A 16,078-nucleotide genomic window follows, 5' to 3' on the forward strand; every position below is an offset into this window, starting at 1 on the left:
GTGTGGTATGGACGTTCAAAGAGCAAGAGGACTGAATGACAGTTAACAACCTCAGAAAATTTCTTGGTATTGTAATGCCTGCTCACAGACGCTTGTATCTAGGACCTACAAGACCCAGTGCTTTGAAGTCTCTGCAATGCGTATTTTAAATGAAGGAACACAATTTATTTGAAGGAATCCTGCCCCTGTGTTCTATCACATGAGAAATTTCTTAAGCAAGTGTAAAGATGTCTTAAGCAAGCAAAACAAACTAATGAGCTATTTGTGAAGCAAACAGGTGTCAATGAAAATGACCCCTTGTGTTTTTCACCACACCCCACAGCCAGGGTATATAAAGAAGGATGGAGAGAAGGGAATCCATCATACTGAGGAAACGCATTCTACTGCTATCTAGGCCCCCAACTCCAGACACCATGTGCTATAACAACTTCTCCAGCACTGTCTTCCCAGGATGCTACTGGGGCAGCTACAGCTACCCCCTGGGGTATAGTGTTGGCTGTGGCTACGTCAGCACCCACTCCCCAGTGGGCTATGGTTGTGGCTATGGCTACAATGTGTGTGGGGCTTTCGACTACAGAAGATTCTGGCCATCTGCTCTCTATTGATTTTCTGAAATACCTGAAGCATGGAACCTTCTCTCCCAAGGCTGAGAGGAATAATTCCAGGTCCTCATGTGCTCATCAACCTCCCAGTCACTGCTTTTCAGACCTAGCACCAGAGTCTCAAGGGAAGAAAATGAGAAGCCACTTGATGCCTCCAGCTGCCTTCCCTGGATGATGTTTGTGGGGACATTTGCAGACACTTGACACCCAAACATGTATTACTTTTGAATTTTTCACCAAGCTCATGATGTTTGTCATCATCAAGTTGTGGAAGTGTCTGTCAAATTCTCAATAAACTTGTCTTAACCATCATAATATTCCTACCTGAGAGGAGTTTTCTTTTTTTGGTGGGTACATTCCTTTTTTGGTGGGTACATTTGGTGGGCATATTTTTTGGTACATTGAGTGGGGAGGGAAGTGGATTTATTTTTCTCATGTGCGTGTTAGAAGCAGTGAGAAAGCAAATAATCCTTGATCTTTTGTGATAAGCAGGCAAGAGGGGTTTGCTTATGATTAAAAAAAATTTCTATCTTAACCTTCCTTTAACTCTGTGACATCCACCTCCAATTCTGGTGCCAATGGCACACCATTCAGTGCTTGCTGTACCATCTCACCACTTCTGCTCCTCTGCAAGAGAACGGAACATTGGTGGCCGATTTCACTTATTTCTATATTAGTGCAAAGGAAACCCACTATGTTTCTTCTCCCAGGGACTAAGGATTGTAGAATAAAATGCTATGTCCCCTATTTAAGGATTCTGGGGCATCTAGAATAGCTAGAGATGTATTTTAGGAGTCTGAGAGTCTTTTAGGGGAAGGATAAATCCCTTATCTCAAACCACCTACAGTATCTACTTTACAGCTTAGAAGCACCAGTTTAGAAACAACGAGGTAAAGCTTCTTAATCTTTGTAGAATCAATAACAGGTAGTGAATTTTACTCTTAAAAGAGCCCCTTTTCATGGACCTGAAGATATCTCAGCCTTTCTCTGTGTTGTTTTAGAGAGAAGAGTATTCTTTTTATAAGCCAAGTCAATAATGTCTCAATCCTCTTGTTGAAAACATTTTATGTAGGGTACAAATATTCTTGGTGACAGCAGGATTTGGCTTAACTCTGCTCTTCTATTGAGTGTCTGCATGTGGCATGCTGCACAGTTTTCGCCTTAGTTATAAATGTAAAGGCTATTTGGAGAAATCATTTTAGAAAACAGTATTTTCTGCACCATATTTCATCCAACAAATATCTGTTTAAAAAAAAATTCAAAAGGCAACTTGTTTAAGAATTGACTTAGTAGATTATTTTCCAGTAGACTATCGTTATAACCAGTAAAATATCCAGTTTGAAACTTTCTAGCAGCCGCAGGTTGATGCATGCTGAGAACTGTAACTTAACCAAACATGCAGGTTAGAATAGCATAAGAAAAGGTTTTTTTTTTTTTTTTTTTTTTCACGAATTAGAGGGTCATATTGAGGTTAGAAACTGTATGACTGTTCTAGAATGATGACTGAGTTATAAAAAATTTGTGCTTGAAGAGACCACAGAGAACATCTAAGTCAGTGTTTCTGAAGTTATGGTATGCAGGAGCATCACCTGGGCAGGTGGCTTAAAATGTAAATTCTTGGGCCTCACGCCAATCATCTGAGGTATGATTCAGAAATAAATTTTTTTCCCCAGCTTAATTGAGGTATAATTGACAAAAAATTTTTTATATATTTAAGGTGTACAACAGGATGTTTGATATGTACATACATTGTGAAATGATTACCAAAATCAAGTGAATTAACATAGCATTCACCCCAGGTAATTACCGACTTTTTAAAAAATTTATTTTATTTTAAAAGCATACTTTATTTAAGGTGTAGTTTATTATATTAGAGCTTTTATAGTTACTTGAGAGACACATCTGGATGGCCCTGGGGTCCTTCCCCACCTTTTTTTTTTGTTTTTTTACATCTTTATTGGCGTTTAATTGCTTTACAATGGTGTGTTAGTTTTTGCTTTATAACAAAGTGAATCAGTTATACATATATCCCCATATCTCTTCCCTCTTGCATCTCCCTCTCTCCCACCCGCCCTATCCCATCGATCTAGGTGGTCACAAAGCACCGACCTGATCTCCCTGTGCTATGTGGCTGCTTCCCACTAGCTATCTATTTTACGTTTGGTAGTGTATATATGTCCATGCCACTCTCCCGCTTTGTCACAGCTTACCCTTTCCCCTCCCCATATCCTCAAGTCCATTCTCTAGTAGATCTGTGTCTTTATTCCTGTATTACCCCTAGGCTCTTCATGACATTTTTTTTTTCTTAAATTCCATATATATGTGTTAGCATATGGTATTTGTCTTTCTCTTTCTGACTTACTTCACTCTGCATGACAGACTCTAGGTCCATCCACTACATTACAAATAGCTCAATTTCATTTCTTTATATGGCTGAGTAATATTCCATTGTATATATGTGCCACATCTTCTTTATCCATTCATCTGATGACGGACACTTAGGCTGTTTCTATCTCCTGGCTATTGTAAACAGAGCTGCAATGAACATTTTGGTACATGACTCTTTTTGAATTATGGTTTACTCAGGGTATGTGTCCAGTAGTGGGATTGCTGGGTCATATGGTAGTTCTATTTGCAGTTTTTTAAGGAACCTCCATACTGCTCTCCATAGTAGCTGTACCAATTCACATACCCACCAGCAATGCAAGAGTGTTCCCTTTTCTCCACACCCTCTCCAGCATTTATTGTTTCTAGATTTTTTGATGATGGCCATTCTGACTGGTGTGAGATGATATCTCACTGTAGTTTTGATTTGCATTTCTCTAATGATTAATGATGTTGAGCATTTTTTCATGTGTTTGTTGGCAGTCTGTATATCTTCTTTGGAGAAATGTCTATTTAGGTCTTCTGTCCATTTTTGGATTGGGTTGTTTGCTTTTTTGTTATTGAGCTGCATGAGCTGCTTGTAAATTATGGAGATTAATCTTTTGTCAGTTGCTTCATTTGTAAATATTTTCTCCCATTCTGAGGGTTGCTTTTGGTCTTGTTTATGGCTTCCTTTGCTGTGCAAAAGATTTGAAGTTTCATTAGGTCCCATTTGTTTATTTTTGTTTTTATTTCCATTTCTCTAGGAGGTGGGTCAAAAAGGATCTTGCTGTGATTTATGTCATAGAGTGTTCTGCCTATGTTTTCCTCTAAGATTTTGATAGTTTTTGGCCTTGCATTTAGGTCTTTAATCCATTTTGAGCTTATTTTTGTGTATGGTGTTAGGGAGTTATCTAATTTCATACTTTTACATGTACCTGTCCAGTTTTCCCAGCACCACTTATTGAAGAGGCTGTCCTTTCTCCACTGTACCTTCCTGCCTCCTTTATCAAAGATAAGGTGACCATATGTGCGTGGGTTTATCTCTGGGCTTTCTATCCTGTTCCATTGATCTATATATCTGGTTTTGTGCTAGTACCTTACTGTCTTGATTACTGTAGCTTTGTAGTATAGTCTGAAGTCAGGGAGCCTGATTCCTCCAGCTCTGTTTTTCATTCTCAAGATTGCTTTGGCTATTTGGGGTCTTCTGTGTTTCCATACAAATTGTGAAATTTTTTGTTCTACTTCTGTGAAAAATGCCCGTGGTAGTTTGATAGGGATCGCATTGAATCTGTAGATTCCTTTGGGTAGTAGAGTCATTTTCACAATGTTGATTCTTCCAATCCAAGAGCATGGTATATCTCTCCATCTATTCATATCATCTTTAATTTCCTTTATCAGTGTCTTGTAATTTTCTCCATACAGGTTTTTGTCTCCTTAGGTATGTTTATTCCTAGATATTTTATTCTTTTTGTTGCAATGGTAAATGGGACTCTTCTTAATTTCACTTTCAGATTTTTCATCATTAGTGTATAGGAATGCCAGAGATTTCTGTGCATTAATTTTGTATCTTGGTACTTTATCAAATTCATTGATTAGCTCTAGTAGTTTTCTGGTAGCATCTTTAGGATTCTCTATGTATAGTATCAATATAAGCTGCAAGCAGTGACAGCTTTACTTCTTCTTTTCCCATTTGGATACCTTTTGTTTCCCTTTCTTCTCTGATTGCTGTGGCTAAAACTTCCATAACTATGTTGAATAAGAGTGGTGAGAGTGGGCCACCTTGGCTTGTTCTTGATCTTAGTGGAAACGGTTTCAGGTTTTCAACATTGAGGACAATGTTGGCTGTTGGTTTGTCATCTATGGCCTTTATTATGTTGAGGAAAGTTCCCTCTATGCCTACTTTCTGCAGGGTTTTTATCATAAATGGGTGTTGAATTTTGTTGAAAGCTTTCTCTGCATCTATTGAGATAACCATAAGGTTTTTCTCCTTCAGTTTGTTAAAATGGTGTATCGCATTTATTAATTTGCATATATTGGAGAATCCTTGCATTCCTGGAATAAACCCCACTTGATCTTGGTGTATGATCCTTTTAATGTGTTGTTGGGTTCTGTTTGCTAGTATTTTATTGAGGACTTTTGTATCTATGTTCATCAGTGATATTAGCTTGTAGTTTTCTTTCTTTGTAACATCCTTGTCTGATTTGGGTATCAGGGTGATGGTGGCCTCATAGAATGAGTTTGGGCGTGTTCCTCTTCCTGCTATATTTTGGAAGAGTTTGAGAAGGATAGGTGTTAGCTCTTCTCTAAATGTTTGATAGAATTTACCTGTGAAGCCATATGGTCCTGGGCTTTTGTTTGTTGGAAGATTTTTAATCACAGTTTCAATTTCAGTGCTTGTGATTGGTCTTCATATTTTTATTTCTTCCTGATTCAGTTTTGGCAGGTTGTGCTTTTCTAAGAATTTGTCCATTTCTTCCAGGTGGTCCATTTTATTGGCATAGAGTTGCTTGTATTAATCTCTCATGATCTTTTGTATTTCTGCACTGTCAGTTGTTACTTCTCCTTTGTCATTTCTATTTCTATTGATTTGAGTCTTCTCCCTTTTTTTCTTGATGAGTCTGGCTAATGGTTTATCAATTTTGTTTATCTTCTCAAAGAACCAGCTTTTAGTTTTATTGATCTTTGCTATCATTTCCTTCATTTCTTTTTCATTTATATCTGATCTGATCTTTATGATTTCTTTCCTTCTGCTAACTTTGTCGTTTTTTTGTTCTTCTTTCTCTAATTGCTTTAGGTGCAAGTTTAGGTTGTTTTTGCGAGATGTTTCCTGTTTCTTAAGGTAGGATTGTATTGCTATAAATTCCCTCTTAGAACTGCTTTTGCTGCATCACATAAGTTTTGGGTTGTCATGTCTCCATTGTCATTTGTTTCTAGGTAGTTTTTGATTTCCTCTTTGATTTCTTCAGTGATCACTTCATTATTAAGTAGTGTATTGTTTTGCCTCCAAGTGTTTGTATTTTTTACAGATCTTTTCCTGTAATTGATATCTAGTCTCAGCACTGTGGTCGGAAAAGATACTTGATACGATTTCAATTCCCTAAAATTTACCAAGGCTTGATTTGTGACCCAAGATATGATCTATCCTGGAGAATATTCCATGAGCACTTGAGCAAAATGTGTATTCTGTTGTTTTTGGATGGAATATCCTATAAATATCACTTAAGTCCATCTTGTTTAATGTATCATTTAAAGCTTGTTTTCCCTTATTTATTTTCATTTTGGATGATCTGTCCATTTGTGAAAGTGGGGTGTTAAAGTCCCCTACTATGAATGTGTTACTGTCGATTTCCCCTTTTATGGCTGTTAGTATTTGCCTTATGTATTGAGGTGCTCCTATGTTGGGTGCGTAAATATTTACAATTGTTTTATCTTCTTGGATAGATCCCTTGATCATTATGTAGTGTCCTTCTTTGTCTCTTCTAATAGTCCTTATTTTAAAATCTGTTTTGTCTGATGAAAATTGCTACTCCAGCTTTCCTTTTCTTTCCATTTGCATGGAATATTTTTTCTATCTCCTCACTTTCAGTCTGTATGTGTCTCTAGGTCTGAAGTGGGTCTCTTGTAGACAGCATATATATGGGTCTTGTTTTTGTATCCATTCAGGCAGTCTGTGTCTTTTGGTGGGAGCATTTAGTCCATTTACATTTAAGTTAATTATTGATATGTATGTTCCTATTCCCATTTTCTAAATTGATTTGGGTTTGTTATTGTAGGTCTTTTCCTTCTCTTGTGTTTCTTGCCTAGAGAAGTTCCTTTAGCATTTGTTGTAAAGCTGGTTTGGTGGTGCTGAACTCTCTCAGCTTTTGCTTCCCTGTAAAGGTTTTAATTTCTCCATCCAATCTGAATGAGGTCCTTGCAGGGTAGAGTAATCTTGGTTGCAGGTTTTTCTCCTTCATCACTTTAAATATGCCCTGCCAGTCCCTTCTGGCTTGCAGAGTTTCTGCTGAAAGATCAGCTGTTAACCTTATGGGGATTCCCTTTTGTGTTATTTGCTGTTTTTCCCTTGCTGATTTTAATATGTGTTCTTTGTATTTAATTTTTGACAGTTTCATTAATATGTGTCTTGGCGTGTTTCTCTTTGGATTTATCCTGTATGGGACTCTCTGTGCTTCCTGGACTTGATTAACTATTTCATTTCCCATATTAGGAAAGTTTTCAACTATAATCTCCTCAAATATTTTCTCGTACCTTTCTTTTTCTCTTCTTCTACTGGAATCCCTATAATTCGAATGTTGGTGCATTTAATGTTGTCCCAGAGGTCTCTGAGAGTGTCTTCAGTTCTTTTCATTCTTTTTTCTTTATTCTGCTCTGCAGTAGTTATTTCCACTATTTTATCTTCCAGGTCACTTATCCGTTCTTCTGCCTCAATTATTCTGCTATTGATCTCTTCTAGAGTATTTTTAATTTCATTTATTGTGTTATTCTTCATTGCTTGTTTCTTCTTTAGTTCTTGTAGGTCCTTGTTAAATGTTTCTTGCAATTTGTCTATTCTATTTCCAAGATTTTGGATCATCTTTACTATCATTATTCTGAATTCTTTTTCAGGTAGACTGCCTATTTCCTCTTCATTTGTTAGGTCTGGTGGGTTTTTATCTTGCTCCTTCATCTGCTGTGTGTTTTTCTGTCTTCTCAGTTTGCTTATCTTACTGTGTTTGGGGTCTCCTTTTTGCAGGCTGCAGGTTCGTAGTTCCCGTTGTTTTTGGTGTCTGTCCCTAGTGGCTAAATTTGGTTCAGTGGATTGTGTAGGCTTTGTGGTGGAGGGGACTAGTGCCTGTGTTCTGGTGGATAAGGCTGGATCTTGTCTTTCTGGTGGGCAGGTCCATGTCTGGTGGTGTATTTTGGGGTGTCTGTGGGCGTATTATGATTTTAGGCAGCCTCTCTGCTAATGGGTGGGGTTGTGTTCCTGTCTTGCTAGTTGTTTGGCATAGGGTGTCCAGCTCTGTAGCTTGCTGGTCATTGAGTGAAGCTGGGTGTTGGTGTTGAGATGGAGATCTCTGGGAGAGTTTTGCTGTTTGATATTACATGGAGCTGGGAGGTCTCTTGTTGACCAATGTCCAGAAGTTGGCTCTCCCATCTCAGAGATACAGCACTGACTGCTGGCTGCAGCACCAAGAGCCTTTCATCCACACAGCTCAGAATAAAAGGGAGAAAAAGTAGAAAGAAAGAAAGAAAGAAAGAGGATAAAATAAAATAAAATAAAGTAAGGTAAAATAAAATAAAGTTGCTAAAATAATATTAAGAAAAAAAATTTTAAAGTAAAAGAAAAACAAACAACAACAATTAAAAACAAAAGAAAAAAAACGGACTGATGGAATGCTAGGACAAATGGAGAAAGCAAAGCTATACAGACAAAATCTCACACAGCAGCATTCACATACACACTCACAAAAAGAGGAAAAGGGGAAAAAATAATACATCTTGCTCTCAAAGTCCACCTCCTCAGTTTGGGATGATTCATTTTCTATTCATGTATTCCACAGATGCAGGGTACAAGTTGATTGTGGAGCTTTAATCCGCTGCTTCTGAGGCTGCTGGGAGAGATTTTCCTTTCTCTTCTTTGGTCGCACAGCTCCCGGGTTTCAGCTTTGGATTTGGTCCCGCCTCTGTGTGTAGGTCGCCGAAGGGCATCTGTTCTTCCCTCAGACAGGACGAGGTTAAAGGAGCCTCTGATTCGGGGGCTCTAGCTCACTCAGGCCGGGATGAGGGAGGGGTACGGAGTGCGGGGCGAGCCTGTGGCGGCAGAGGCCGGCGTGATGTTGCACCAGCCTGAGGCGCACCGTGCGTTCTCCTGGTGAAATTGTCCCTGGATCACGGGACCCTGGCAGTGGCGGGCTCCACAGGCTCCTGGGAGCGGAGGTGTGGAGAGTGACCTGTGCTTGCACACAGGCTTCTTGGTGGCGGCAGCAGCAGCCTTAGCGTCTCATGCCCGTCTCTGGGGTCCATGCTGTTAGCCGCAGCTCGTGCCTGTCTCTGGCGCTCCTTTAAGCAGGGCTCTTAATCCCCTCTCCTCGTGCACCAGGAAACAAAGAGGGAAGAGAAAGTCTCTTGCCTCTTCGGGAGTTTCAGACTTTTCCCCGGACTCCCTCCCGGCTAGCCGTGGTGCACTAACCGCTTCAGGCTGTGTTCACGCCACCAACCCAGGTCGTCTCACTGCCCTCCGACTGAAGCCTGAGCCTCAGCTCCCAGCCCCGCCCACCCCGGCGGGTTAGCAGACAAGCCTCACTGGTGAGTGTCGGTTGGCACTGGTCCTCTGTGCGGGAATCTCTCCGCTTTGCCCTCTGCACCCCTGTGGCTGCGCTCTCCTCCATGGGTCCGAATCTTTACCCCTCCGCCACCCACCGTCTCTGTGCACGAAGGGGCTCCTAGTGTGTGGAAACCTTTCCTCCTTCCCGGCTCCCTCCGACTGATGCAGGTCTCATCCCTATTCTTTTGTCTCTGTTTATTCTTTTTTCTTTTGCCCTACCCTTGTACGTGGGGGAGTTTCTTGCCTTTTGGGAGGTCTGAGGTCTTCTGCCAGCATTCAGTAGGTGTTCTGTAGGAGTTGTTCCACGTGTAGATGTATTTCTGATGTATCTGTGGGGAGGAAGGTGATCTTCGCATCTTACTCTTCCGCCATCTTCCCCCTCTCCCTTCTACCGTTTTTTTTTTTTTCAGGTATATGATGTTGACATCTCTAATCTTCACGGAAATAGAACAAAACCACAATGAGTTATCATTCCTATTGGAATGGCTTTCATCAAAAAGATAAGAGATAACAAGGGTTGTTATCTCTTATAGGATGTTGGAGAAAACGGAACCCTTATGCACTGTTGATGGGAACTTAAATTGATTCAGCCACTATGGAAAACAATATGGAGGTTGTCCAAAAATTAAAAATAGATTTACCAAATGATTCAGCAATCTCTCTTCTGGGTGTACACCAAATGGAAGTGAAGTCATTATCTTGAAGAGATAACCACATTCCCATGTTCATTGAAATATTATTCATAGAGGCTAAGAAATGGAAACCACCTAAGTGTCCATGGAGGGATGAATGGATAAAGAAAGTGTGGTATAAATATAATAGAAAATTATATTTCTTATTTTATATTGTATTCAGCCTTAAAAAAGAAAGAAATCTTGTCATTGGAAACAACAAGGATGAACCAGAAATCTAAAGTTTATAGAATTACCCCAGGGATTCTACATCAGGTGGTCTGACCCCCATGTTTTAAGAAGCACTGCTTCAGGCCATTACACACACACATGCACGCGCACACACACACATTTATTTATTTATTTATGCTCAGGTAACTGAATCTTGATAAAGGAAAATCATCTACATCTCAACAGGATAAGGGCAGAAGAAGGAGCCCTTTATATCCCCAAGGACATACAAGAAGTACACTGAAGTACAATGTCTGTGCTTGGCACCCTTCAAGCACAGACATGGTACTGGGACTGAAGTTTCTGATGACATGCTCTGCTTAGAAGAAAAATATGTATTTTTGGTTGATTTGTTAATTTCATACTTTCCTATGTAATAAGAAAAATTTCTACATTACTTTATGTCAGGTATTTTTAACTGTAATTCACTCCTATTACATATGTTTTTTTTTAAAAATGCTTGTACTCAGATTCCACCCTTGGAAATTCTCACAGGATGATCTTCTATGCGTTCTGGAAATTTGTATTTAAAAAGTTCTCTATAAGTAATTTACCTTTGGGCTACCAATTTGGGACAGTTACAAGGTCCTTTTTCATTGCTTTTTATTTCCCATACTTTTCAGCCTCCTCCACTTATCTTGAATCTAGGAATGAAGAGGTTTCATCTATATTTATATAGGATTCATAAAAATGAGAACAGAATAAATACCATTTTACGGATAAAGTGAAAAGAAAGAGTAGGAAGAACATCTGATGTTGCATTCAGGCTCAGCTGTGGTCTGTAGGGAGTATGGCTAGCTATTTGTTTCTAATTGTACATGAGTTTTGGTATTGAGCTGGGCCAGTTAAGTGTTTTGCACATAGTATAAACTCCATAAATATGGCTGGGTTATCTGACAAATTTCCCCAACGAACATGAAAAAGATATCAAACATCCATTTGCTAACATCTCATAACGATTCTTTAATTCATAGCCATTTGCAGGTTGGAAGTCTGATGTCTGCACATTTTATAAGTTGGATTCATTGCAGAAGGTCACACATGAAGAAAAGTGTTGTTTTTATTTCCGAATTTCCCATTAATTGCTTACTTCTCCAAATTACCTGAAAAACTAATCTACGTATATTTAAGATTTCCATACTGAATAAAGCCTGCAGCTGAGAAAGGTGACTTGAATACTTAAAGACACCTTATTTACAGAAGAACGTTTGAGAGAAAAAGAGAGAGAAAAAAATATTTTCCTCCTATATTTTAGGATGTTTCAGAGTAATTCTTCCTGGAAGAAAGGCATGGCTAGAGAATATTCTGGAGTACTTTCTTGAATTATGAGTCTGTGACTAATTGTTGCACTTAGAATCATACTGCATAACCCTTGCTTGAATCCAGAGTGCAGTGTTATTTCTACTCTGCTTATTATTTTCCTAATGACTTATTTCCATAACCAACTTGTCTCCACAAAGGAGGGGTTTCAAATGCTGCAAGTTTCTTTAGAAATTTGTTTTTCACATTTTAACGTTCTATGTATCAATTATGTACTCATGTCTCTCACAAACATCTACCACCTGGATTCCAGATTTCTGTCCTTTTACCTAAACCCTCTACTCGAATTGTTAGGTTTCCCAATTCCTTGATTACTCAGAAGTAGTGATTCATTAGCCAAAGCTGAATATATGAATGCTTATTTGTACTTACCCATGTGGTTCAGAGGAGTGGTTTAGAGCCCCAAAAAGTTTTCCAAGACTAACTTTGATAGTAAATCTATTAGTGATACCCTGTTAAACATTTCCCAAGTTTTCTCTTAAGGCTACTTTGAAGGCATCTAATATCTGCCTTCTGTCACAAGTTGGTAGAGAAATGTTCTCCAAGTGTGACTCTTTTTGTGACTAGAGTATTTGATTACACTAACCAATAAAGTTGTTGGCCATAAAATTACTACAGTGGAGAATGTGAAGATGGCAGATTCATAGCGAGCTTGGTGCTGGTAGGAAATTTAATACCGTATTTACATTGTTCTTGCAAATAAGAAATGACCAAATGATTTTCCCTCCCTCCCTCATATTTTTTTCCTTTGTCTGCAGTTTCTTCTCTTTCTCTTCTATATCTTGTCTATATCTTGTCCTCAAGTTTTTACTTCTTAGAGGACCACAAGATTCACCTCTATTCCCATAGATCATTTGAAGGCAGGGTCAATTTCTAACTAGATTTATGAGCAGTTTCTCAGCAAGAAGAGATCAAGAGAAGCCCCTTCCCAGCACAGAGAAATCTCATAGTTGCAAAAAGTCATCATTTTCAAAGATTCACAATGGCTTTGCCTTGTAGACTCAAAGCAAAGCTTTCAGCTACAATAGATACCTAAGGAAGATTACCAAGTACCTTACAAGTCAAGAGTTCTTCTTCACCTGTTGAAGATACTAAATGAACATAAACATAAAACACTGAAGAATCAATAGATGACACTGACATTTGATAAAATTATTCAAAGTGAATCTTTTTCTTATCCAAAGAAGGTTTTGCTTGCTCTTTTGCCCCAAACTTCAGACACAGGAAGCAAAGCTGAAACTGGAAATGCTTCATAGTTACATGGCTCTGATTTTTGATTTTCCATAATTCTCCTTCAGCCAAAGGAGCCGTCCCAAATGTGATAGCTGCTGCCCAGTGGATATGTTCAAACCATGGCTTTATGGTGGCAAATGTGTAAATAAATTTTTCTTAAAACCAACCAACCAACCAACCAATCAAACAACCAAACAACTGCCCACCTAACTACCCACCCAACCTTGTGTACAACCTAAAATAGCATAATAACTTTGGAGCTAAATATTTGGTAAGCATGTTTTCATCCCATTGCTCTCTTATGACACTGAAAACCTTCTGAACTGGGTTTATTTGAGGTTTTAGGTGAGGTCATCATCCTGAGCATATTCTAGTATAATTTTTCAGTTATTTCAATGATAAAAATAATTAGGCAAAAGAACTAATACCTTATATATTCCTGGGTTTGTAGTACACTACTCTTCTTCACAATCCCATGAGTTTGGTTTTATTCAAGGTTCTGTTATCCTCACTTTACACAAGAGGAAACTGGAATTCAGAAAGTTCAATGACGTGTTCATGGTCTCAAAACTGGAGAGTGGCAGAACTGGATTTGTAATCTGGGTGTGTTTGATGCTGAAGCCTTGCTATCTGCCTCCCACTAACCAGAGTCAACTCAAATTGCATTATATAGAACTGTGTGCTCCATGAAGGGCTATTATCTATCTTGATCACCACTGTGTCCCCAAAATAAAGCACAGCATTGGGCTCATATTAAGTCCTGGATAAATGTCACATGAATGAAAAGACAAGATGTTATTTTCAAATTAAAATAAAGAATCCTTAATCATGGCAATGAGATCCTTAGAAAATTTTTTGTTCAAATCTGAAAACATCGCTATTTGCTTTGCTTTTTTTTGTTTTTGTTTTTGTTTGTTTTTTTTTTTTTTGCAGTACGCGGGCCTCTCACTGTTGTGGCCTCTCCTGTTGTGGAGCACAAGCTCCGGACGCGCAGGCTCAGAGGCCATGGCTCACGGGCCCAGCCACTCCGCAGCATGTGGGATCCTCCTGGACCGGGGCACGAACCCCTGTCCCCTGCATCAACAGGTGGGCTTTCAACCACTGTGCCATCAGGGAAGCCCGCTTTGTTTGTTTTTTTGACACTCAAGAGAGATTTTATGAATGTGTTGATTATGAGCCCAGAAACAATTTCCTGAGATTGAGGAGTGGGCTGCGGATGCCGTTTGGTTAGGATCTATGATAGGATGAAGCAATGACATCATGCAGCAATTTCATGTCCCCCAGCTCTCTCGGTGTCATTCATTCAACTGTGTCTCTTAGAATTTTAGAGATATCAATTATAGAGTATTTTTCAGTACCATTCTTCATAAATGTCAAAAATGATTTGATGTTCTGCCTTAAAGGAAGAGATGAGTAATCTACACAAAATTGCACAGTCCAGAGGTAGAAGGCCAGTGAAGAAGGAAGTAAAGGGAAGGGAAAGAGACTTGCTCATCTGGCAAAGATTTCCTCCTTGATCAAACTCTAATCAGGCCCCACTGAACCCTCTTCTCAACTAGGCTCTGACTTTTGGTTTCCCGTGTTTGTCTCTGCATTGTCCAATTTTAGCAAGAAACCTGCTAATTCAGTTAAACCAGAACCACTCTACCCCCCTCCCCACCCCTCAACCTCAATGTCTGATCACCTTTAATACCTGATCTGGTTCCTCATCTTCAACCACTTCCCAGTCTGATCTTTCTGGACTGCCTTCAGCAAGAAACCTGTTAGGTTGGTTTAGCCTGAAACCAACCCCCTCTCCCCTTACCCTTGATATTTCTTCTTAGTAATTTTCCATCCACAGATTCCCTCCTGCTCCTTGGCTAAAAATTCCCACTTTTCCTTGTATTCGAAGTTGAGCCCAATCTCTCTACACTATTACAAAACCCGTACTACGACATTGTGGTAGCTCCCCTTGAATAAAGTTGGCCTTACCATCTTTAACAAGTGTCATGAATAATTTTTAAAACACATCTCAGTTCTCAGTTTTCCTTGTCTGTTTTCAAATTTTGTTTTCATAATTTAAAATATCAAGAGAAACTTTCCTTTGTTATCTGAGTGCTATGCTACACACTCGTTGGTCCTAACATCAATCTTAAAGTTTAATTCATCTTTACAATTTTATAGCTACACAAACTCCTACTAGAATCTCTGTTCCACTAGGTCCACACAACATTTTATAATTATGGGATTTAGCTGCATATATATATATATATGTTGATTGTAGGCTTGTTTGTTTTGTCTTTGCTTCCAGTTTGAAAGGTTTGCTAGATCTATGAGCTCTTTGAAATCTATATCTCAAATCCTGGTGTAGAGCTTTATGAAGCATGAGGACATTCAGTAAATTCCTGTGGACTAAAAACATGGTTTGGTGTTGCAACCAGCACAGTTTTTGTTGTTGGGAAGTCTGATAATTGGAGGATTGAATTTGGAGTCTGGTTTAACCCCAGATTTTGAAGACAAGGCAGTAACTTCTCATTTACAGAGACAAAACCCATAAAGAAGAATCCTTGAGAAGTTAATCAAGCTCAAACTTCTTTCAAGAATAATGAGGATCTCTTCTTTTTTCAATGAGATCTAAGAGTTTAATAAGAATTTTAATTCCCTTGATTTAAAGAATGAAGGAGGTACATTTCTTCATCACAGCTATATGGATCACTGAGGAAGAAGGATCCCATTACATGCTGTAGCCATCAAACTTGCTGACTGATCAAATCCTTGCCTCCTGGACAATGTATTATGATTTCTTCCCTGACAATTTCAACCCCAATGGCTACTGGGGAAATTACATGTATTCCCTGGGCCACTGTACTGACTGTGGATATGGTAACATCCTCTTACTTGTGGGCTGTGGCCTGGACTATGGCTATAGAAGTTACCAACTATGGCTATAGTAAAAGATATTGGGCAACAAGAGCCTATTGATTAATCTGCATATCTGAGACCTTGGCACTTCTGGGACATTTTGCTCTTTTGTTTCCTGTCTGATTCCACCTTTCTTTGAGTCCAAAGATGATGCTTGACCAAATCCAGTTTCTCTATACACTGGATCAGTTTCACTTCAAGATGTATCATGTTTAGATGATAAGTCTTTGAACTTTTCCACAAGTTCATCATTTAGGCTGTGATTCTTATTTGAAATATGTTCTGCTCTAATACATTTGAAAGTGGTTTTTCATCTTGAGAGCACTTCTGTTTTCACCTCAAAAATTTATCTGAGTTGACAAAGAACCTGTGGTCTGAATATCTCTTTTTTGGTTTAAATATGTTTATGGTGGTCATATTTTCAGTTATGTTGTACAATAAAGATAACA

General features: G+C 38.9%; 1 protein-coding gene across 1 annotated transcript; it reads left to right on the top strand.

The window, feature by feature from the left end:
* Positions 1–341: 341 nt before the first annotated feature.
* Positions 342–605, top strand: KRTAP8-1 (keratin associated protein 8-1). Its single transcript, XM_027104812.1, has one exon. The coding sequence runs from the start codon at positions 342–344 to the stop codon at positions 603–605; it is 264 nt and encodes an 87-aa protein (XP_026960613.1).
* The last annotated feature ends 15,473 nt before the right edge of the window (positions 606–16,078 follow it).

Source organism: Aethalodelphis obliquidens, unplaced genomic scaffold (assembly GCF_003676395.1).
Source record: "Aethalodelphis obliquidens isolate GAN/ISIS:26980383/991018 unplaced genomic scaffold, ASM367639v1 scaffold1, whole genome shotgun sequence".
Lineage (NCBI taxonomy): Eukaryota > Metazoa > Chordata > Mammalia > Artiodactyla > Delphinidae > Aethalodelphis > Aethalodelphis obliquidens.

Excerpts from the sequence above, each read along its gene's own strand:
- KRTAP8-1 (XM_027104812.1), top strand. The coding sequence starts at position 342 with ATGGAGAGAAGGGAATCCATCATACTGAGGAAACGCATTCTACTGCTA.